A 23,902-nucleotide genomic window follows, 5' to 3' on the forward strand; every position below is an offset into this window, starting at 1 on the left:
CGTCTCCACTCTGGCTCCTGAGACATATACCAGGTCTTTGCTTAACATTACTGTCTGCAGCTCCCACAAGGCAATTAACAAGAAGGAAGAACAAGATGCTGATAATGTGACAGAAGTGGCTGCAGTGCTTCTAAAAAATGACCTTTCTAAACCCACTCTGCAGCTCAAAATATATCACATCAAATATTGACAAATCACTGATATAAAAATGAAAATGTAAACCTCGGAATCCACCAATATGAATTTTCAGTGCAGCCTGTCACCTTTTGTGTTAGCTTTTACTTTCAAAACACCATGTCTCCCCACAATGTCATAAGCCAGCTGAGGAAGCCTTAATTTGTCAGCTGCCATGAATTATGTTAACAGAAACTGACCTCAATTAGGAGTGACTTGCATTTAAAAAGTGTCTGTTTCGGATTTTAAGATTTAGACCAGGAGGAGTAGGCTTTAATGGAATGCTGACAGAGGGCCAGTTGGAGAGGTAATACATTTCCTGCAAAATGCCAGGGGATCCCATATAAATAAAGCAGTGTTATTTCTGACAGAAACTCTCTATGAAGCTGTGGTGTGATATATGGCTGAGTGACCTGGTTAAAGAGCAGCAGAAACAGCTGTCAGCTTGATCAAGATCACCGCTCTAAAGTGGTATAGATTGAGTCTTTAGCCTTTAGTCCTTCGCCAGCCCCGTAGGTAAGGATGTGACCAGGATGCTGCTACATCATATTTCCAAACAAAGATGACCAAGAAGGTTTGGGTGTACAGATATTCCTTGGGAGTTATTTACCCAGAAGTCATGGATGTCAGATGTCAGATTACTGTTAAAAAAAAGGGAAACGCAGATGTTATATTTGCCTGGATTGAGCTGTAGTCCACTGGTTATAATCTGTCTATAAATGCTTTCTGTCCTAAGGAGAAATTTGTTTTATATTTTTATCATCTTTCTCAGCAAGTCTAATTTTATTTATTATTACTCAGCAACTCAATCTATATATATTTGGACAGTAAAAGTGTAACTTTATGGTTGTAAGTATTAATTAGTGATATTCTGGTATCATTAGTGAAATTTAGTGCTCCGTAGATTAATGGCATAGTGGCATTTATCTATGAAACATTATATCTTGATGTTAAATTGCAATAAAAGAACCTGTATATTGTGAGGATATGGCTGTCCAAATCTAACAGGGGGGATGAGGGTGTAGTTGACATCCATTAAGGAAATCCTTTATTGGCACATAAAAGTGAGAGGCAATATTTAGCCTAACTTGCCTTTGGCAACCTAACCCATAACCCAACATTAAAGGGAACATTCTTAGTTGGAAACATCAAGTGAAACAGTAAAGAAACATTTGTGTTTGCGTGGTAAATTCAAATTTTATCCCAATGTGTTTTCTAATCTACCCAAATTATGAAACACTTTGGGACTGATGCATGTTGAGAACATTGTCAGTAATGTCATTTGGACATCCCTTTACACTACAACAAAGCATTTTCTCTCTATGTTCAGCGTAGTATATTCAATAACTAATTATGATAATTCATTACATCTCCAATTAGCAGAGAGGCTTTATCGCTGCACTATACCATAAAGAGTAAGATTTATGTCGGCTTTGAATGTCACCCAGAGGACGGAGGACTAGCTCATCACTCAAGAGGAACAAAACAGAGAGACAGGAGTTAAGAAAAAAAATACAGGGGCAGGGAAAGAAAGATACAGTGAGTTATTGGTTAATGAACACATTTTTCTTCCCATTTTCTCGCAACCTTGACAAAACCTTGACGAGGGTCTTTTTTGTCTTTAGCAAACCAAAAAGAAGCATATTACCCTGATCTATAAAACTATAGTATAGCTTTGATATTTCTTTAAAAAGACTGTGCTAACACATGTACAGTATGTATGTAACCTCGGTGGGATATGACCAGCCAACGCCACCTCGCCTGCTGTCAAACAGCCCCTCAGAGGGTAATAAGCATCCCTGCTATCTGTGTGGGTGGCTGTCTTATTAGTGCACCTCCATCGTTTCACTCAGGCAAGCAGCACAGCCAACCATCTGCTCCGCTGTGCTCCTCTTCCCAGCAAAGTCTCTGTGGTGCCGTAAAAAAAAGTGTCCCTTTGAAGCTCTGAACAAAAATGCTGACCAGATGAATAAACACATTTTCAGACATAAATATATCAATCTTCATGTGCCCTGGTGGTGTTGGACATGTATTCAGTGTGCACACAGGATTTGACAGTGGCGTCACGTTACCTGGACAGTTGGCAAATCATGTGAATCAGTTGGCTGCAATGTGATTCCTTCTGTCTAGGCTTATTATTTTACCCCAGAAAAGGCTTTAACATCCAAATACATTTTGATTTAATTTCTGGTGTCAACCTTCTTCCTCTAGACTTACGCTCACTGTTCATGTTTATGCAGTGTGCAAACATCATGTCCAGATTTTTTAACAGACAACAAAAAAAAACTGTCCGGTGGTATTTTTGCCTTGAGCAAATCTGTGAGAGATAATCTGCCTTTTGAAGATGCTCTATTGCCACCCTGTGGCTGAAGTTGTAATTTTTATTTTATTTTTAAATGTCCAAACACAAATTATGTATTGTATGTATGTATGTCATCACTCCATGGCAGTAAATATGGGCATGTTCCTGGAAATTACAACAAACTGTTGATGTTTAGCGACTGTGGCGCAGGAGGTAGAGTGGTTGTCCTTCAATCCCACAGTTGTTGGTGCAATCCCCAGCTCCTCCGGTCACATTTCGATTTTCATTTAGCAAGACACTGAACCCCAACTTAGTTGCTCCCAGTGAGTGTTGACCAGCTGCATAGCAGCTCCCCCATCGGTGTGTGTGAGTGACTGTGAGCACGAATGGGTAAACGAGAAGCAGTGCAAAGCACTTTCAGTACCAATAGGTAGAAAAAGTACTATATGAGTGAAGACCATTTACCATTTACTGAAACACTACGATTATGATTTATTCCAGTCTTAAACATTGATACTGTTGTTCTGAAATCAGCAAACAAGCAGAAGAAGTCAAACAGGCAGCCATGATGTCTGTGCAATTTACACAGGGTTTATCTATATAGCATACAACTGCATGAGGTAGTCTTTGGGAACTATTCCAATGTTTCCGTTCTTCTCCCCGACCCACCAGCCAAAGTTCTGGTACTCCTGGAAAGATGACAATGTGGAGAGTTTGAGAAGATAAAAGTGGGTTCAGTTTTACTAAACTCTCTTTGTTCATATGATAACTATCTTTTATCACACAACAAACGTAAATATGAAGCTAAAGTGCAAAAATTAGTGTTTCAAAAATTAATAACATCAACAGTATTTAACATCAGATGGATTTTAATTGTTGGTTAAGCAGCAGTTTATGTTTTTACTCCAAACATTTGCTTGTTCCAGTTTCCAGTGTCATTACTTGACCAGTAGTTATTAGTTTAAAAAAAATTACTGCTTTCCTTTCAACCCCAACTCCAACACATACATCCCATCAACAAATGTGTTCCCTGTTTCCAATCTCTACCCGGTTGGGGTTTTGAGATTGAGCACACTTTCTTTCACTCCACACAAAAACATCAGAGTATACAGAGCAAATCACATATAAATCTTTCGCAGTGTGACAAGTAATAGCTCCAAATGGTTGTCAGCATGCTGAGATGTAAGGAGGACACTGTGATGAGAGATCTGAGACAACAGGGAAATATCCTTCTCTCTCTCTCTCTGGCCAAGAGGCTGACCTTACATCAAAGCCTTCCCGGGACATGAATCAACACTGGAGACCACGTTCTGACAAAGCTGCAGGAAGAAGAACCTGCACAATGTTTCAAATCCAAGGCAGGCCTCAGGACCAATGAGGAACCACATCTGTGTCCAGTTATTCCCACGAGAAAGTAATGGATGTACTGTATGCTGGTACGCATTGGCAGTTAGCATTGGCAATTGAGTGACATCATGTCAGATTTTTAAAAAGATGCTCGAGTTATAGTCAGTGGCACAACTCCAAAGTCAGATGATGATGTCAATACAGTTTATCTAAATGACTACCGACAAATTAAATATCATGGGGAACACACAGCACATGTCACACTTGCTTAATGTGTCATATGATGAAAATAGCAGTCCATCACCCTTGGGGATAATATACCAGTGTGAGTAAGTGAGTGTGTGTGCACATTATGACTTCCTGCAGCTAGCCTTTGAAAACACAACACCTCATTGTGTAGTTCTGGCTGACAAGTAAGTCATGGTTGTGTAACAGAACATGAGGACACATACAGAGCTGTGAAAGACTAATGACAACACTCTGTGACAACACACACATTAACACACTTACTCTAAAGCTGGCCACTACAACTGTCCTGTAATTTAATTGCTTCCACAAAAATGAAATGCTCCTGGTGCATTTGCTTACAAGCATAAATTGTATAACAAGTGATACAGTAAAAAGATCTGTAGACACAATAACAAAAGCTGCAGCACCATCATATGTGAACACTGTTTACATCTTATCAACCTACCCTCTCACTAACAATAACGGAGATGTTACATCTCTCGATTAGTTTTACATGCTGTGCCTTGCACTGGGAGAGGGGGTTGGTGCAGCACTTCCAGACAGCACACTCCTTCACTTCTAGTAAGGCCCTATAATCAACACCCAGGTCCTCACTGGGGGGTCCCGCAGCTGTAACAGAGATTTCATGGCTGTGGAATGGGGGAGGGAAGCAGAGAAGATGGAGAAAGAAGAATAAGAGTGGAGGGGGAAGGAGTCGGCTGTCCACTAACTGCAGCTGGCTGCTGTAGTTCAGACAGGTTTTATGGTCATTGCCCTCCGCAGTGGGCCACAACCCCCAACACCAAGGTTTCAGCTAATGGCACTCCCTGTCTGAGTGAAAGGGCAACTTGATTCCTGGTCCTTTCCCCATATGAAGGAGGAGTAATAAGCAGGCATTTAGACAATGAGCACCGAAACGCCTGTATGCCTTGTGCATTTGTATCCTTCCATTAGTTCTGATGCCCTTTGTGGATTTTAGACTGTTTGCCAGACAAAAGAAATCTAAACATTTGGAAACATTGAATATTTTCCACCATTTTCTGAAATTTCATAGACCAAAACAGGTTAATTAATGATGAAAATACTACTCAAGGTTTACAAGTGAATATTTGGAGCTGTTTACTAACTAAATATTTTCTTCATGTCCATAAGAGGCCACTAGGTGGCACACTTGATTTTGTAGAAGGTCCCAACAAATTGACAACAGTGTTTTTCAAGACTACATGCTCCATATGAACCAAACCAGACAAGACATATAGCCAGTTTATAAATGGTGCACATTTCACACACCTTTACTCTAACCACAAAGTCAACATAGATCTGTATAAGTATAAAACAAGGTTGTTAAATGTATCACAAAAAAATCCAAATTTGCATTCAAATGAACCAGTTAAGCACAAAAGGGCTCCTGTTTAGTTACATAATAATGTAAAGAACAGCACCTCAGTTCTCCACACCTGACACCCACGCCTAGTCGACAAGTCTCGGAAATTGTGTGTCCACTACACGTCCTCACCTGCTCTGAAAAGACCATCAGACTAAGTCTGGGTTTCCTGAGAACACACATTCCTATTTGTCGAGGTGAGAGAGACGTCTAAGAGGTGTGTGGGCTGAGGGCTGTTCGCTGCCTGGCATGGCAGCAGCAGCAGCGTGCTGAAACACCCCAGATGGAAGTGATGGAATGGCGCTCTGTGCCAGCTAAACCCAGCCTCCGCCAAAAACACTAAAACAGTTTCCGTTGTGACACAACTAATCCCCATCACAGCGCCAGAGAGAGAACCTAGCACAGTTTGCCTCTTACCATCAGCCTTCCACCTCCAGGCGGTGGGCCAGGTGCTGCCAGTAAAGGATATGAACAGTCAGTTCCTTTGAGGGCCTAAAAATAATTCACTTAGGTGGTCTGAGATCAGCAGATCCACACTGTCTACAAACCTCATCTCAAAATAATTGCAATGCAGTTGGCTTTGAGCCAATACTGGTTCTGTCATTCATCAAGGAAACCTTCATCAAGGGACAAATCAATGTCCTGCCACTGATAAGCAGGGTTCCCTAACCATACCTTGCTCAATATGTAGATAGCATCTCCACGCTTGAAGGACAGCTCGTCCGGGTGGTCACCTGTACAGTCCCACACACCCTGGTAATAGTTCTGGTAGTCTGTGCTTTTATCAACTGGACGGGAAAAGGGGCAACAAAGTGGAAACAGATTAGCTACTTTTTTTCTCTCCTGTAATTGTTTTATGTCCACAGGCCTGAAGCAGCAGTGGGTTTTAGTATGCAACAAACCCAACAGGAGGCAGTGGAGAGCTGATGGCATTACATAGAGGGTCCACACTACACATTAATTCTAAACAAAAATGTACAAAAACTGATTTTTAAAAGGGATCTAAATTAATTAAAACATTAAATTGAAAATAAGTGATTGCCCAAGTATTCACTGTTTTTAAAGTAACTCATCTAAATCATCCCTAATACAGCCAATTAATTTAGGAAGTCCCACAGTTAAATGGAGATCACTTGCAGTGAATGTGCTTAGATGACTGTAGTATAAATACACCTGTATTAGTATTCAGGCCAAAATCTACACAATGACGATAAAAGAACAACCCAGCCAAATCTGTGAAAATATTATTAAAAAGCAGAAGTTGAGGTGGAAACAAGTCATTGAATATCCCAGTTAAATTCATCATTTCAATAACCTTTTTGCCAAGTTGTTTAGAGTGTTCGATTGTCTTCACAGTGTAGTCGAAGGCCAAGAGCCTGATTCACCAGTAGATGGATCTTTCAGATACAGATGTACATATACTAGAAGCCTTTACACACATCACTTTCACAGCACTTTAAAGACAGTGAGTACTTGAAATCACTTATGTTTGCTTTCTATTTTTATTCAAATTGGATTATTTTGTCGAGATCTGTTCCTTTTTGACCCAAAACAGCTGTGTCGAACCGTGTCAAAAAAGCCTAATTAAATCAACCAAGATTTAAAGTTGTGAAAAAAAAAACAAGAACAAAAGGTGAAAAATTACTAAGGGGTAAATATTTTTTATAGCCACTGTATTTCTTAGATTTTTGTATCGTAACTGCTATAACAGTATACTATGACAATTAGTGTGCAATACTTCTACTGAACATAATTCTTGTATGAGACATTTGGAAAATGGGTCATTTTTCTCAGGTCTAAAGTTCTAAGGGAGAATTCTATGTCCATGCTGACAAAAAGGACAAAATTGGCGATGTGCTCAATAGTATGTATTGCAAGTTGAAAATACACACTATTGTCCCAGAATGAAATGCACAAAAGAGGTGGAGGAGCTGCTCAGCCAGTTCACAGTATAATGTGTGGATGTGGGTGTGAATGGTTGTTTGTCTCTATGTGTGGCCCTGGGATAGACTGGCAACTTGTCCAAGGGTGTCCCCTGCCTCTTGGCCGATGATAGCAGAGAAAGGCACCAGCACCACCACGACAGGATAAGTGCTTAAGACAATAGATGGCTGTGAAACATTTATAGAACCAGTGTGGTATATTCTTTTTGTTTAGCCACACTTTAATTTACATATACTGTAAAGCCTAATTAGCCCTCGAAAACACAGGAAAATATAAATATTGTATTCTATGCAATAGTATGTGGGGTTTCCATTTTTCACTCATTTATTGATGTAGATGTGAATTTAATTTGAACTTTTCTAAACTTTTGAATGCACATGTCCATTTGTTCAATGTTTCTGTTCTTATTGCATAACATAATGTTCTTTAACAAGGTGATTAACTGCAAAAACATGGCTCATGTCTGACATTGACATCTTTTGGTTGTGGTATACCCACCGCTGTTGTTAGCTTGTTTTAATAAATTGTTTGAGATGAAGAAGTTACTATTACATGCTTCTACTTCTTCATGCTTGTTAAATGCCCTACTTTTACAATATAATATCACTGTAGCCTTTTACGCACACACACACACACACACACACACACACACACACACACACACACACCTTACTGTAAAAGGAAGTTGTCTAACTGGGCTGCAAGTTATTTCCAGCATTGTGCTAACTTTCTGTTGCGTTTCATCAAAGACACTTCCTCTGTAAAGGTCACTTCTTCTTAACTGTGGCTTAAAATGCTTACACAAATATGGTCATCACTCAACACACACACACACACGCACAGTTTGAAACCTAAGAAATTTCGGAGCAGTGTACCTGCAGGAGGAGGCGCTGGTTTGCTTGGTGGCTCCACCTTTGGAGGAGGTGGCTTTGCTGAAGTTGAACTTTCATCCTCTGTGAAAAAAAGACAAATAAATGGATGAATGCACTATAATTTAGAAGACTTTAATTATCTAATATGCAATAGCAGAAAATAAACCATTTTGAAACAATCCAAGAGACTGAGTTGATTTGATCAAATTTTGGGGGAAAAAAAAAAGATCGAATATAACCTGGGAGTTCCTCATAGAGGTCTTCGTCAATCGGTTCCACCCCTGGCGCTGCATCGGGCATATTTCCAACATCATCATACATGTCCTGTTCATCCTCATCTTCTGGGATGATACCAGTCAAATCTACAAAAAGGGAAACACAACACGTTTTAATTTTGCCTAATAAATGTTGATTTGTTCAGCCACTCACATATTATCTGGTGCAAATATTTGAACAGCGTTGTCAATATTTGATTTTAAACTGCTCAAGGAACCAATATTCCGTTAAGGAATATTTTTTTAGCATAATAATATGTTCTTATGACTGAAAATGTTCAGACCTCTCAAAACAAAGTCTATCTGTTTCACCCATTCCTCCGCCTCTTTTGCTGATGACGCACAAAACTGTGATGAAAGAAGAGAGAAATGAAAACTGCAGTCAGTGCAATATGCAGTTCTACATATATTAATTAACATAAACAAATAATACTGCATTTATGCATAGCAAAATGTTCCACATCGAAGAGCCTGGATGTTAGAAACACTTACTTAGGCTTTTTAAATATGCATGTCAGGCTGAGCTATTGCAAAGGCAGTAGTGTCAATGGGTTTTGAAAGTAAAGATTTAATGAAGTACATGTAAACACACGGCACGACAATTTTGAAATTACATTTAGCACAGCGATGAATGAAAGGCACTCCAAACTATCATTGAGAGAGGCGTACCTGATAAACTCGTTTGTCTGGAGCCGAAATTTCAAAGCAACAGTCTTTCTTTGAGTCTTTCCGTAAATTGGGGTTCATTTTGACGTTGTACCCATCGATACCGAATTCACCCTTCTGCTGCTTGTCTGGGTACAGAAAATTAAAACATTATCATTAATGTCACGGCAACCACCAACAGCTAAACCCTGGGAAACAATCTATCCATTTAACTTTCCTCAAACAGTGTGTCTTATTCAGAATTAAATAAAAAACAGGGATGAAATTGAAAAAACTGAAGTACCTTTTTCACTGCCATAATAGTAGAAGGTATGATGACTTAGAGCACACCATCTCTTCTGCCACTCGGTGCCAAAAAAACTGTGATCTTTAGAAGAAAACCCAATAAATCTCAGTATTAAAGGGATACAGAATTCAGAAATGTATTTTGAGAGCAGTGAAAATTTCTGTTTACCAGGACACAGTGGGTTTGATGGTGTTAGGTTTGTATCATGGAGCTGTCTGTTTATAGTTGATAATTTTTTGTCCAAATCTTATAAATCACAATGTTACAGAAACAGAAGCTTGCACATTTCTGTTTGCACATAGCATGTAAAAAAAAAAACCATTTGATTTTTTGTCATGTGTATTATTAGCAGAGCACCAACCCTTTCTGCGCTTCTCAAGGTATCCTGCTTTAAAGACCATGGGCAGGTCCTGGGCTGCCACAGGTGGGGACTGCTGGGCCCCTGGAAAAAAGTTAAAGAAACCCACTGAAGTGAAGCATTTGCTCTGAGTCTGTTATCATTTCAGCTGCTGCTCAGTCTTTTTAAAGTGTTTTAATACAGCAAAGTGAAAGTAAGCACCTTTTGACTACTTATTACTAAAATAAATAGCAAAAGCCACGGAGGCCCGAATAAGCCACGCTTTGCTTCTCTCTGAAGCAGATTGTTCTGCACTGTGCAACTTCAATGCAAATGTTCAACTGCTGTGTCAAAGTTGCTTTGTGTGAAAGAGCAGCCATAAAACTGGCAGCTCTTTACAGCCCATAAACCCCAGACCCTAATGACCATTTCACAAGGATTTCTCTGATACTCTGTTTAAAAAAGTAAACACACAAATTGCATAGCTTACTATGGTGGAGCACAAAGGGTTAAAGCCACTGTATATTACTGTTTTTTCCCCAAACTACATGGCACGGCAGTAATTTTCAGTCCCCTGACTCTGGCTGAGAGCAGTTAAAACATGCCCTAGCTGTCACACAAGTCGGGTGACAGACGTGGTGGGAGTAGCTGTTGTGCCCCTAAATTGTTTCCCCGGTATGTTGCCAAGTTACAGTTGGAATTTCTCCTTCATTGTGCCACTCAAAATCACTTTCTCCAAGGAGCAGACCCAAAGATTAGTGTATTTTCTTTCCAAGATGCAATTTTAACTACTTTAACGCCCAGTTTATTAGCAATTACCATGTCAACTTTGGACGTCTCTTAAGTGCTTGTGGCTTACCTTCGCAAGCCTCTTCATCCTTGTCTGTGCGCTCTGACAGCAAAGACCCTCCATCGTTGTTGCTGTCAACTTCCTCCTCATCATCCGAGTCATCTCCACCTACTGAAGTAAACAGGGGGCGTTGTACATGCCGTAGTGTAACATTGTTTACAACCTGTTTCTGATGCAGTGTGTTCAAGAAGGGAGTCAGCCTGAAGAGTTACAGCTGTATATTAAGGAAATAAGCACAGAGTCTAAAAATATACAATTCATTTTTTTAATTCTTATTTTCTACAAAGGTAATTGTCTCGTGATACCTAATATTCATGTCATGACTTATGTAGAGATTCAGACCCTCTGTTTGGAAGCTATTGGTGTGACAGATATAAACATAGGCCTCAACATATTTAAACCACGAGTGAGACTCACGTTTGTCCTTGAACTCTTGAGGAAAACTGTTGGAGAAACAGTAACAGGATGTTAACATCTATCGGAATTGGCATCTTCAGAAAACATTTTGGTGTGCAGTGGAAAGAGACATACCCCAATTTGATCTCTTTTATCCGTTTGATGAAGGCTTCTCTCTTGTCTTTTGCCTTCTTGCTTAAAACTTCTCCTTTTAAACCATCATTGAGGAAATATTCTAAGTCTAAACAAGAAAATGTCCGTTAATGAACTCATTCAAATGGTATAACTTACTGGTTGTGCAGTACCACCACAGCATTTTCATACTGCACAACAGTGGGGCTGCGAATGGACTTAAATGCATTTTAAGTCAACCGTGTTGCGTCGACGCTTCCTCTTTTACACAACGGTCTCAACGGGCAAACTGGACTTAGTGACACAAACGAGAGAGAAAAAACTGGCGCATTTTGTTAAAGTAAAAACAACACATTTTATGTATTTTACCTGAAATGAGAGTCGTTAACTCCTCGGGGATCGTACGCATTGTGATCAGACTTTGTTGCTGGCGGCGATGGACTGTCTGGACCGTGAGGGGAAACTTCACATCACACGGAAGCAACAGAGGCTCAGACATGCGGAAGTTAATCTGTTACTCATTTATCGGTGACCACTTAGTTCCCCTGCAGGACACCGACTCTACTGTACCTGTCATCGTTGTTCAACATGCACGCTGTGCTTTGTCTGTGCATTAGCTTTTGTGTGTGCATGCGTATTTTTGACTGCTGCTAGTGAAAGAGAGTTGTGGTTTTAATGGAGCAACGGGTGTCGTTGCATGCACTTTGGGTTAAAAATACACTGTAACAGGGATCAATATAATCAAACCGTTCTTGATGCTTCTGTGACTGATCTTTGTGAGCAACGTAGCTGTTACTTATGCTTCAGTGGCTTATCCCTAATTACAGTTCAAGTATTTGCACTTTATTTTTGAGGATGAGTCAAATCATTAAAAAAATCCTAAACAAATCCAGACATAATTCCAGTCTCGTCTAATGCAACCTTTAAAGAAAAAAACCTCACCTCTTACAAAGGTGTGCCTCCTGGTCTTCTCAACTAAAGCAGCCTTTTGCCATATTGTTTATAAAGATGCCAGTCATTCATTAGTCATCTTTTGACAGGCGGTATCACCCAATCCAGGTTAAAAGACTCAGCCTTTGAGCTATATAGCCTTTTGTTTTGTAGAAATGAGCCAGAAATGTCAGTGCTGCTCTGAAAGGTCTGTGTGAAAAGCTCGATTTTGTGCTGTAGCTGCAGGTGGTGGACTGTGTTTGTCAGTGCAGCCGGACACATGGATTTACAGCAGACTTTGTAGATATTGAGATTAATATAATGTGATGTAAACTCTCTCCCATCTTTGTCTAACTAACTCCAGATCATCTTTTACTTTTATACATACTTTACCTTTATATATAATGCTTTGGGTTCAACCCCCAATAAATACTTTATGAGCCACAAACGCTCTGTGGTCATTCAAAACCTGACCCTCTGCTGACCTGGCAGCAGTTCCTCCCAGTTTGGAGAGGAGAAGAGAGCCAGCTTGACCTTTGACCTGTGTGTGTCTGTGTGTGTGTGTGTGTGTGCATAGAGGATTTTTTGGCACAGCATTGTATTTAGTTTCCCATAAAGCTATTTGCCTGTTTTCTCACTCATATTTGTTTCTCCCTCTTGTATCACACTCATTATAGCTTTGTATTCCACTTAACTGCGTCTTTCCCCAGCTGCATTGGTCCGTCTCAGCAAATTCACTCATCCAAAATAACCAAACATTATGCAGAAGATGTATAATTTATGCATATTGCAGTTGTCTGCAGTGTGCAGAGTGTAGAAGATATAAGGTGCAGCAAATATCTGTTTTATTAGGTCCTAAGTATTTTAATAATAAACCTAAGAGGAGGGTGCATTTGTGGTTTAGCCTGTAAGTACTGGACATGCTGTGTGGTCTTAATGTTTAAAATTATAGCTCAGAGGCTTCAGCACTAAACCCAATACGACTTCTGTGCCTCCTGGGTTTTCTAGAATTATCCAACTCCATCCTGTTTTCAAAATTGTGCGTAATTAGCCATCACTTAAAACCATATCTCAATAGGAGTGGCAGTTCCCCACCTCACTGCACCTTTTTATTGTTGCTAAGAGGCTCGGAATCCAACCGCACAGTCCTGAGAGCAGCACGATGAGAACCAAAATACACAGGCGATAAATGAATCCTATCGCCTGCAGACTTTGGTCAGAATAATTAATCTGTGTGATTGGTATTCCTGCGATTCTTGGAACAATATAACGTGTTGGCTTTTCATCACATTGTTTCCATGAATAATAAATAATATTACCATTAAATAGCAAAGATTTGTGTCGACAATTTTTACACCTCTCCAAAATTCGAGGTTCAGCTCCTCGGTCTTTAGCACAAGACACGGACGAAATCCGTTTGGTCCAGTTTATGCAGTGGAATAAAGGTATTCTGCTATTTTACTTAACCTATCCATAAATACAAAACCAAGTAAAATTACTTTTACGAACAATATATAGACACATCTTGACCGTTTTGAATTAATCCCAAATAAGTTTATGTCATTTTTAAAGTTTTGAAAATCACAATGGCGTAAGGGGCTATTCTAACATATTGTATTACAATGTGGATCAGGCTATAAACAAGCACCCTCCATACTGTGAGTTTTATAGGCAATAAAATTTAATTAGATAACCAAGAAAAGTCGTAGCTTTTGGCCTGGGACTCCTAGAAGGCAATTCTCACTTTTTTTTTCTTTTTTTTTTTTTTTGGTTTTAACATCCAGAGGCAATGAATCTTCCTGATAGAGCACTACAGCCACGTTGAAAAATTTAAACTTTTAAAAAGGTATAGCTTTACTGTATACAATAGCACGCTTTCTTCTGATAATGTATGTGTATTTTATAGTGCCAGGATTGTTGCATTTATTTGTCTATTTCATTTTGGAAAGTTTGAAACTATAAAAACAATGGCGTCTTTACATGCGGAAAACACAAATAGTCTCTTTAAACTTAAAATCAGCCATTTTTCCAAACTTGAAAATAAGACAGTGGCGCAACTGATTCCACTCAGTGTGAACTTTTATTTCAAGAAAAAAATACTCTGCTCAACTATAGTCGAAATCCATATAAAAATAAACATCTGATGTTCTCTAAAAGTAAATACAGCCAATGTAGACAACATATTAACGGTGTTGTTTTTGCTATAACTTACCTTATTTGTGATATACCTTTTTAAAGTTTCCCCCTCGCGCTAACGCTGACTACATTAACAAGTGCCTCATTTAAAAAATAAAAACATTTTTCAGTAACTCAAGTTTTGCAGGTCGATTGTTGTCAGTGTTTCTGAAAAAAGCTCAAAAGTTTCGGACGAGAAAGGCAGGGGACTTTGTGTCGAATCTGACAAACTTGGTGAGAAAGAGGAGGAGGATGAGAAAACTGAGAAATCCTGCAAAGAGACGTCCAGGCCCGGGGATTCGTCATTGTCCGGGCCTATTGTTGACACGGAGATGGGAACAGTGGGTGCCTGGTTTGGAAAATGTTTCAAATGTTTCTCATAGCTGCTCAAATGCGTAACAGTCGTGCTTTGCTTGTCCCCATTGTGTCCAATCTGACACTGTTGAGAAGTCAAGGTATTCTGGTGGAAATACCGCTCCCTCTCCAGGAGCGTCCCGGATGCGCTGCTGTCCACCGCCTGCTCAAACTCGTCCTCCGGCCCGTCGTCCAGACACGCGTATTTCCCCTCGCTGTCCCGGTTCTCCTTGCAGTGGGTTTGCCTCTTGTGCTTCATCCTTCTGTTCTGGAACCACACTTTCACCTGCTTTTCTGATAAATCCAGCAAAGCGGCTATTTCCACCCGCCTGGGTCTGCACAGGTATTTGTTAAAATGAAACTCCTTCTCGAGCTCCAGAAGTTGGGTGTTGGTGTACGCAGTCCTCAGCCTCCTGGATGTCACTCCACCGCCAACATCACCCTCAGGTACCTCCGGTGAACCTAAAAAATGAAATAAATTATATGTAAACCACAGATTTTTTTTTTTTTTTTTTTTTTTTTGACACAGGCAAACAGGCGAACACAAACAGCAACACAGTTGTGTGTGGCAGAAGCTCTATGGGTGAAACTTGTGGCAGGAAAGCCCCGGGAGTAGGAAGATTTATGGGCCTCAGGCAGAATATGATGGGTCTGCGTGGACAGGACAGTACCGAGGGTGATGATTAATGAACATGCCAGCTGCTGGCCCGTGTAAGAATAATCTATCACTCTCCATTACTGTCAAGCATTAACACTCTTACACTGCATCAGGAGTCAGGGCGTTATTTGATGAGATTAAGCATGTTTAAATCAAAATCCTTTACTGGTGTAAAGAGACGCCCACGTTGCATGAGGCCCGGGAAGCAGCTCCTTGCAGAGGGCAATGCTCAGACAATGAGGAGCCTTTAACATGGAGGTTATTAATCATCGTGTCTTGCCTTGGGGGGAGAAGCAGAGTGGCGAGGAGTCAGCCGATTTCGCAGAAGCAGCAGAAGCAGCGGTCTGGCTCCTCTTGATGCTTTTCTTCTCTTTCATCCACGGGTACTCCGGGGGTTGGGATGCAGCCTGCAACGTGCTGCAGCCTTTCAGTGCCTGCTTTGAGCGGCTGTGGCGTGGGTGGATGCCCGGGTTCAGGCCGGGAATGGTCTGCTCAAAAGGAGGAGGAATCAGTGTCGACTGTGAAAGCGCCGAGCTCTTGATTGATGAACTTTGAAATGCATCACCAGGGTTAGAGAGAGATGTCAGGCACTCAGCGAGCGACGGCTGGCTGTTGATAAAACCACTTTCTCGCCCATATTCGTAATTCATCTCCTCCTCCTGGTCTTGAAAACTCGCTGATTTTAAGGTAACTCAAGGGGGCAAAGAAAAATTAATTAGCAGTTTATTTTCATAAACTACTAAACTGGATATAGTCGTGTGGAGACCCCAATGCCATAAACTATTGGTTTCACGAGGACATGGTTGGAATTAGACCGTGCTACTTGTCACATGATTGCATCTGCCCAATGACAATTTGGGTTGTTTTTTTTTATCAAAAGAAGCCACTGTCCCCTGTGATTGATCGAGAAAGTCGGAGGGGTAACGCCTCGTTCCGGGGGTAGTTGTTGCTTTATTTACACATTTTTGAGCCAGTTATGTCACTTCTGCTCCCCCCGAAAATGCACCCAAATGCCGTGCCCACTTTTGCGCGCCCACGCGGGCTACAGTGCGGTTACGCGCGGTGGAAATGTGTTGTGTGTATGTGTGCACGTTTATGTCTATCATGACTCACCCCAAATCATTTCAGCAGTCACATTATCTCATAACTAGTCTCATAACGCAACGGCACTCGCATTCGTCATCAGTGTCGAGGCTGTAATCTCGAGACATTCTTACTTTGGAAGAAAACCTGCAGCAGGCATGTCCAGTAACAAGTCCACCCCTCCCCCGCTACACACACACACACACACACACACACACACACACACACACACACACACACACACACACACACACACACACACACACACACACACACACCAGGAGAAAGGGAGAGAGGTTGCTTTTCACTGGGATTTTACATGCATCATATTCTGGCACAATTTAATCACCTGGGTCGTCCAGTGCGTTACATTATTACAGGTATATTAATCATTAAAACGTACTGTAGGCTACACATGCTTTAAATGGAAATCTAATGATACTCTAATACTGCGTGTCCATGTAAGAAACCAGTTAGGCTATTCAACGGGCATTCGTCATAATTTTACAGCGTATAGCCCCCTGGCCCACATCCCATTTCATTTATTTTATTTCGCCTGTAGGGATAATGTTGACCCAAGCCATCATCCATACACTTCAGTGTTATTGGTTATAACGGAGAACAGACATGATTTGCCACTATGGCGTAAAGCAGAGGAAAGGTGGGGATCTGATGGCTGTTTATTGCTCAGCCTCTAAACAAAGAACCCTGGTAGCATGTGTGCGATCAATCTTTCTCGCCAAAAGGTCTGACAGCTCGCTGCCCTAAGAACACATTTAAACCACCTAACACCGCCTTAGATCATATATGGCCAAGAAGAGGACAGCTACTCTTTAGGTATGCTGCAGGAGAAGTTTTCCATTTAGAAATGTGGGGATTTCTTTAAAAGCGCGGATGAGACGCACAGTTTTTTTTAATCTCCCCCTCTCGACAGTAAATCAGAACTCCATCGAAAGATGACAATTTATCGCTTTTTTCGTTTACACAAAGGACTATCCTGGCAAAGAAAAAAGATAAAAGAGAGAAATGGACGTAGTTAGTGGTTTAGAAACGAACGGAGAAGCTCAGGATCAATTGTTTGCTGAGGTGAGTGGGTGTTGGCATTCAGCAGAAATCCCATTCAGTCTCATGCTTTTCTCTCCCTCAGGCTTTGGTCAGGTTATAAAATTACTCTTCTCCACTCATAAGCTTGAAATATTTGATTTGTTTTCAAGTAAATGCCTATTTTGGCAAATGTATAACTTCCAAGCATTAGCTTAATCTTTAAACCCTTTCTTGCGAAGGAATATTGATTTGGTGATCAATGGTATGATAGAGTTGGCTTATAATATAAAGTAAATATAATTCTATTTTTTTTCTTAATATGAGCATACAAAAAATTAACTTGTATTTATATTTACCCACATTTCGTACATGTGTTGCTCAATATTTGGTATTTGTGGTTCTTTCACCAAATTAATATTTAAACTCCACATTATTTTACACACTAAGGTGTGAACAACGTGAACATAAATTATGGCTTATAAAAACTGAAGTTTTTTTGCTCACTTTCTTTAGATTTGAACTCGGCACAGGTGTAGAAACAGAACAATAGCATAAACAGAAAAAAGGGCCTTCTGAAAAATGCATTAAAAATGACTTTACAAGAGCCTAAACCTTCTGAAAAACATGCCACATTTTAATCTGCTACGCGATTTTAATGTATTTGTTCTTTATGATCAGAGCTGTGCAGAGGCGAAGCAACGTTTCGCTGCTTGTTTTTGAACAGATGCAGACAGGCGACGGTGTCTGGATGAGCTGTGGACAGGAGCGGCACGTTTTCCGTCTGTTCTAACACAACGGGAGGCATCTTGGGAGGGAACAAGGCAGGCAACTACGAGCTACGAGTTGTTTTTAAGAAAAAACTATCGGTTATCACGTTAATCTGGAGTGTGCTGTGGAACTGCTGAGTGTGATGAGGTTTAACCAAACAGAAAACAACTATAACCTAATAAATTATTGAAAAATCAACAAATGAGCATCTGTTTATCCAGTCTTCTTCGGCCCTTTGAGAAATGTGTTTAACCGGGATATAACTGTATACTGTTTTCATAGCATTATATATCTAACACGTTTATATTGGTGAATTGATTGAGAATATTTGTATAAAAATTAACCGCATGTTGTTTCTGCCATTGCAAACCAAGCAGTGGCCCTTCTGGAAATCACATTTTGTGGGGGGGGGGGAGAGAATAATGTGTCCTGGAAACAAAGCAGTGTTCATGACAGGATTTTCACATAACGATTTTATTTATCGAGCCCCCTGGATTCATGGGAAGATTTGACAGATACTTCAGGCGTGCTTTGAGCTCGCAAATCAAATTGCTCTGCAAGTCGACATGAACGGGAATATCGTGTCAACAAAACAAAATGAAACAAAAAAAGAAAACATATGGGGCTATGGCAAAGGGAAAACGTTAAGGAATAAATCTCTGGCTATTGATGGGCATTTTTAAAGAACATGCTCTAGATACAACCTACCTCTCCCATCTACTGCCAACTTTGAAAGGACAATGTTGCCTGTCAGTTCTCTTTGAGACAGTCCTTCCTCAGTTGTCCTGTGGAGGAAAATATAAATTATATGAGCGTAAAGTAAGCATTTGTAAAATAAAAATAAAAAGCACACTCATGCAAATGGTTAAAAAAATGTTAAAGAATCTGGGGGCCTTTAGTAAGCAAACTCACATTTTGTAATGGTAAACGTTCTGTTGAAAACACCATTAAACAGTGATTTTATCAGAATTACTTTGGGAAACAAATCTACAAATATATTTCAGCCTGTAACACAAAAGGAAGTAAACTCACTATCATTTTTTCTATCCAAAACAACAGAGTATTGACAGTGAGAGGTACTGAATGAAACACATGCTTGTGTTCATGACTTTACTCCCCTGAACTTCTCTTCCAGAGTTCACTTGTGGCCTCCTCCTCTGTCACCCCCGGTGTCATGAAGTTTGATGAATAGGGGTCACGAAAGGTCACCACAAACAACGTCCAAGTAACTTTTGGTTTATCTGCACCATGGCTCCTTAAATGTTCTGCACCAACGATGTCCAAATAGCTAAGAGCATCAGCCTGATATCTACCACTAACACTTTTGTTTACCAGTGGCTGGAGAGGGTTTCATGCAGTTTTTTTTAATGTATTTTTTTTTGTCCTTTTGGCTTACCCTGTGAGTTCAGGGTTGTCCGCATGTTGATTTGGCACAGTTTTTACACCGCATGCCCTTCCTGACGCAACCCTCCCCAATTTCTAGCGGGCTTGGACCGGCACTGCACAGCTGGGGAGGGGAATGGGCTGTTAGGGGTTCAGTGTCTTGCCCAGAGATACTTCGACATTTCATGCAGTATAATTGCATTATTTTAAACATGTGGAATATGGGAACATCGGTTTACTTATATGTCCCTCAATACTATGGCTGCAGTATCTGAATGTGCTTGGCCTTTCAGGGTGTCAGAGGAGAAAGAGATGAGGGGAAGTTGAGGAAAAACAGGAAGGTCATATCTTATTTAGATATGAAGTTTACCCCAGGTGGAGATTAAAGCCTAATCCTAGAAGAAAAAACAGCACTAATCTTCATCTATGTGTAAATATTCATATACATGATTATGTATTCACCTTGTCAGACATTTTAGTCCAAATTACAATTAAGTATGCATGTAACTAATAATGTAGTTTATTATTAATATTTGCTTAATCTTATATGCGCAATATATATTCATAGAAAATGTACTGGAATAACCAGCCGCGGGTGCTTGTCTCAACTGCAGGTTTCATTCTAAACTACTGAAAAGCAAACGTTTATTTAACTATTTTGTACTTTATTTAGAGTTTGACGTGCACGAGAAAAACTTCTGCTGAAACAAGGCCACACTTTAATTAAATGAATTTCTATACCATAATTGAATTAATATTAAATTCGTAGCATTGTTTTAGTCTATGTCGCATTCATGTCGCACTCATGTCCAATGAATGGGGAATGGTCCTGGGTACCGTGAACGCACCATGCATTTGAAGACTGTTCATAGATGTGTGGGTGCCTCCACCTGCTGGTGCTTAAAGCGCAGCAACACTAAACACAGAGCTCTTTGGCCTGCTGTAGCGCGGCTCTGTTGGCCCACATTTAAGTTGTATTTTTTTAATTTGCCCCTTTTTATTTTTTAACTGTGCCATTTTGATAATACAGTGAGGTTGGCTGCACTGTGGATTATATGAAAGCAATGTAATTTAGTGAAACACGTTGTGTTACGATGTGACGTCTTGAGAGCTCTGCTGCCACAAAGCAACAAAAGGACGTTTCTACACCGAGACAGTCTAATTGTTAGTAGACGCTTGTAAAGTAATCAGACGTTTTAAGACAGACCCATCTGCAGTCCTGCCACACCCTCCATCATTCCCGTGTGTGTGTGTGTGTGTGTGTGTGTGTGTGTGTGTGTGTGTGTGTGTGTGTGTGTGTGTGTGTGTGTGTGTGTGTGTGTGTGTGTGTGTGTGTGTGTGTGTGTGTGTGTGTGTGTTGCTTGAGGTCTATCTTCCGGCAATTTTGGATGTTTGGAGCTTTGTTAGAAATACAGCTTTACTGCTGTCACAGCGCCTCTTTTCGCACCTTATAAACAGATGAAGCTGTGATTTTGGTTTATTGTAGAAGGACATCTAATCTGGTTTGTAGGGCGCTCTCAGACCGAGACTGTCCTAAAATATATGCTGTGATTCAGGCCACATTTACGTGCAAAATAATCTAATGTTTTGTTCCGCTTTAATTTATTCTCACTGTTTCACATCTGAATACATCTCAGTGTGTTGTTAATTTGAAACTACTGGGCGCATTTGTCTTTCTAGAAAAGATTTATACCGCCCATGTATATTAAATCAAAGATTGCAATGTTATTTCAACAATGTTTTTTTTTAGTCTATCAATTATTATATTATATAATATATAACCATTAAAAATACAAATGGGAATGCAGACCGGCATAGTTTAATAAAACAGATGAAAAAGCTGGATAGGCCTTGAGAAGTGTTTGTGACTCGTTTGGATCGTTTTCCCCATAATGCTATTGGCTGCAAACCTAAAAACGTAGTAAAAGTCTCTTTTAATAATTTATCTTGTAACATTTAAATTTTTTTAACCAGCTACTTTATGACATGAGTTCAGATTAAAATTTTTAAAAATTGTTTCAAAGGGTGGACACTGCGATAATTGAGCCACTATTTTATTTCTCTGTATTTGACATTTTAAAAATATTATAAAAATAAGCGATATGTCTAAAAAAATGAAGGGAATTTTTTTTAAATAATAAGACATATTATTATCCCAATGTGCTCTATAAACTATTTATTTTGGATTGAATAAAGAACAATGAGGTATATTATGTGTGCACAGTGTTTTCACAAATGGATCAAAACTTACGATTTAAAAAACACGTAAAGTTGCAAAAATAATTTAGACAGTGCCAATAGGTAGCTGAGAGACATTCATGCAGATAAGAAATAGCCTATAATTAACTATCTGTGTGCGCCAAATACAACACATCTAAATCCGACGAGACATTTTATCCTCTCACTAACATGAATCACTGGACATTTTACAAAAAAAAAACAACATCCAGCATTCTTTTAACAACACAAACTTTACAACAACATGTGTAACAGCTCAGGGATATTAACACCAGATCCCCCTCCTCTTCTCCCCTTAGGCTCTAATCCACCATCAGTTCAAAACCAGTTAACTGTCTTTCCTCCGGTCTTTGTTTTCTTTCTTCATCTTCATCCTGCGGTTCTGAAACCAGATTTTCACCTGTCTCTCGGTCAAATTCAGGAGTCTAGCTACTTCGAATCTACGATCCCGGGGGAGGTACATATTAAACAGAAACTCCTTTTCCAGTTCCAGGATTTGATGCTTTGTATATGGGCAACGCTTTTTTCTGGTGGGTTTTGCGTGAAGCCAGTTGGACGATGGGTTATCTGGAAACAGGGAATCAAAACCACGAGAGAAGAGAGTTATTGCTCTCAGAGTAGGATTTAAAAACAAGGCTAGACTATTGACTTCACAGTCTGGGGAGGACATGCTATTGGACAGATTCTATGTTTTAAGGAAATCATTGTTGGTTCATTTTCAGACAATCCGAGGATAAAAGGATTACAAAGCCCTTTCCTAATTCCTTTAACATTTTCGTATAAATTTACTGTGCGTGTTTTATTTTAATTATAAGACTATTGTATAATTTGAGCATTAGCTATTTGTTTTTGAAATATTTATACTGGGCGTGTGCCATCACACAATGTTCCTCCACATTCTCGAGCCATTGAAGCAATATTAGTCCATAACGTGACCAGAATTAAAAAAAGCTGCAAAACTTACCTGCATCTGTCTCCACCTTTTCCTCTGCTAACGGGCTCCGGTCAGTGGCTTTAGATGTAGTTTCGCAAGGAATCTCCTCAATGGACGATCCGTTTTCAATGTCAGACAAAATTGGTGTGTGTGTCTCCAAAGTTGTGCATTCAGTAGTTCCAATTAGAGGCTCGGGTTTTATCTCATAATGCATGGCTGTCGACGGTAACCCCGTCAAACACAGGGACGCGGAGACCGGGTCCAGTGCCCACGAGCGTGTAAACATGCCATCGCTGTCCCCGCTTGTGTAATGGTGATGAATATAGGTCGGAGTAGCTGTGTTTGCGGAGTGGGTAGAAATGGGACTCCAAGATCCGCCGAAAATAGAAGATTTCGCCTGCAAAGGACAAGACTCCTGTCCGCCATATTCAGTGAGCATCGCCTGCTCCACCCCTGCAGCTGATGAGAACCTCGGTGCCATATCTTCCTGCTCGGGAAGAACACGGGAGTCAACATAATAATTGGTTCCCAGTGTCGACATTGTAAAAAAAATAATGCACAAGCAACACAATGTCTAAAATCCTGGCGTCTTTAGAAAAAAAATAATTCGTTGCATGGTACAATGTATTGCTTTGCTGCACAAGCTTGGTCCTCAATGCGTCCAATAAGTTAAACCTTGCCACAGACTGGATAGGGCGCCTCAAACACGTGACCGTGGGACAGAACAATAAATAATAAATCAGGCTGCTGCTCGACTAAATGGCCACCATTTTACCCACCATATTTTAATAGCAAATCCCGGCGCCTTTATTGGGAAATATTTCGTTTTATAAGCAATAAACGTTATGATTTTTGTCAAGCGATCTTATGTTAGTGCGATCGAACATAGTTCGGATGGAGGGGCAGGGGTAAAACCACTTTAAAGCCTCCATTAGCAAAACCATCAAACAACCTCCTCCCTTAAAAGTGTATATTAATTAAACCTAATGGGATTATTTATAAAAACCCTGTAATAATTTAATGACGTCCATCTATAAAACTCAGTCTGGAAAGAAAATCCTGGTTCTTGGCGGTGGTTAGTTTGCAAAATGTTGTCGAGACTTGTTAAACAAGATAAAACAAGCGAGGATGTGTTTAGGGAT

At 40.1% G+C, this 23,902-nt stretch overlaps 3 protein-coding genes across 3 annotated transcripts; all 3 read right to left on the bottom strand.

The window, feature by feature from the left end:
- Positions 1–2,943: 2,943 nt before the first annotated feature.
- Positions 2,944–11,755, bottom strand: skap2 (src kinase associated phosphoprotein 2). Its single transcript, XM_067510276.1, has 12 exons — positions 11,563–11,755; positions 11,197–11,302; positions 11,083–11,108; positions 10,675–10,776; positions 9,840–9,920; positions 9,476–9,559; positions 9,196–9,320; positions 8,811–8,874; positions 8,491–8,613; positions 8,255–8,332; positions 6,111–6,223; positions 2,944–3,165 (listed from the first exon to the last, which is right to left on the bottom strand). The coding sequence occupies exons 1-12, from the start codon at positions 11,690–11,692 to the stop codon at positions 3,073–3,075; spliced, it is 1,125 nt and encodes a 374-aa protein (XP_067366377.1). The 5' UTR covers positions 11,693–11,755; the 3' UTR covers positions 2,944–3,072.
- A 117-nt stretch (positions 11,756–11,872) lies between these two features.
- Positions 11,873–16,093, bottom strand: hoxa2b (homeobox A2b). Its single transcript, XM_067510277.1, has 2 exons — positions 15,591–16,093; positions 11,873–15,114 (listed from the first exon to the last, which is right to left on the bottom strand). The coding sequence occupies exons 1-2, from the start codon at positions 15,958–15,960 to the stop codon at positions 14,426–14,428; spliced, it is 1,059 nt and encodes a 352-aa protein (XP_067366378.1). The 5' UTR covers positions 15,961–16,093; the 3' UTR covers positions 11,873–14,425.
- Positions 16,094–21,407: 5,314 nt separating this feature from the next.
- Positions 21,408–23,723, bottom strand: hoxa9b (homeobox A9b). The gene is made up of 2 exons (XM_067511918.1): positions 22,791–23,723; positions 21,408–22,393 (listed from the first exon to the last, which is right to left on the bottom strand). The coding sequence occupies exons 1-2, from the start codon at positions 23,299–23,301 to the stop codon at positions 22,155–22,157; spliced, it is 750 nt and encodes a 249-aa protein (XP_067368019.1). The 5' UTR covers positions 23,302–23,723; the 3' UTR covers positions 21,408–22,154.
- Positions 23,724–23,902: the final 179 nt, after the last annotated feature.

This window comes from Channa argus, chromosome 7, assembly GCF_033026475.1.
Source record: "Channa argus isolate prfri chromosome 7, Channa argus male v1.0, whole genome shotgun sequence".
Lineage (NCBI taxonomy): Eukaryota > Metazoa > Chordata > Actinopteri > Anabantiformes > Channidae > Channa > Channa argus.

What these genes read in the sequence shown, in the direction of transcription:
- skap2 (XM_067510276.1), bottom strand. Translation starts at nt 11,692, where the DNA reads ATGTCTGAGCCTCTGTTGCTTCCGTGTGATGTGAAGTTTCCCCTCACG. An exon ending in ATAAAAGAGATCAAATTGGG is followed by an intron (nt 11,109 to 11,196) that starts GTATGTCTCTTT and finishes TTTCTCCAACAG; the next exon opens with TTTTCCTCAAGAGTTCAAGG. An exon ending in GGATGAAGAGGCTTGCGAAG is followed by an intron (nt 9,921 to 10,674) that starts GTAAGCCACAAG and finishes ACTTTTTTCCAG; the next exon opens with GGGCCCAGCAGTCCCCACCT.
- hoxa9b (XM_067511918.1), bottom strand. Translation starts at nt 23,301, where the DNA reads ATGTCGACACTGGGAACCAATTATTATGTTGACTCCCGTGTTCTTCCC. An exon ending in AAAGGTGGAGACAGATGCAG is followed by an intron (nt 22,394 to 22,790) that starts GTAAGTTTTGCA and finishes CCCTGTTTCCAG; the next exon opens with ATAACCCATCGTCCAACTGG.
- hoxa2b (XM_067510277.1), bottom strand. Translation starts at nt 15,960, where the DNA reads ATGAATTACGAATATGGGCGAGAAAGTGGTTTTATCAACAGCCAGCCG. An exon ending in ACTCTGCTTCTCCCCCCAAG is followed by an intron (nt 15,115 to 15,590) that starts GCAAGACACGAT and finishes TTCATTTTTTAG; the next exon opens with GTTCACCGGAGGTACCTGAG.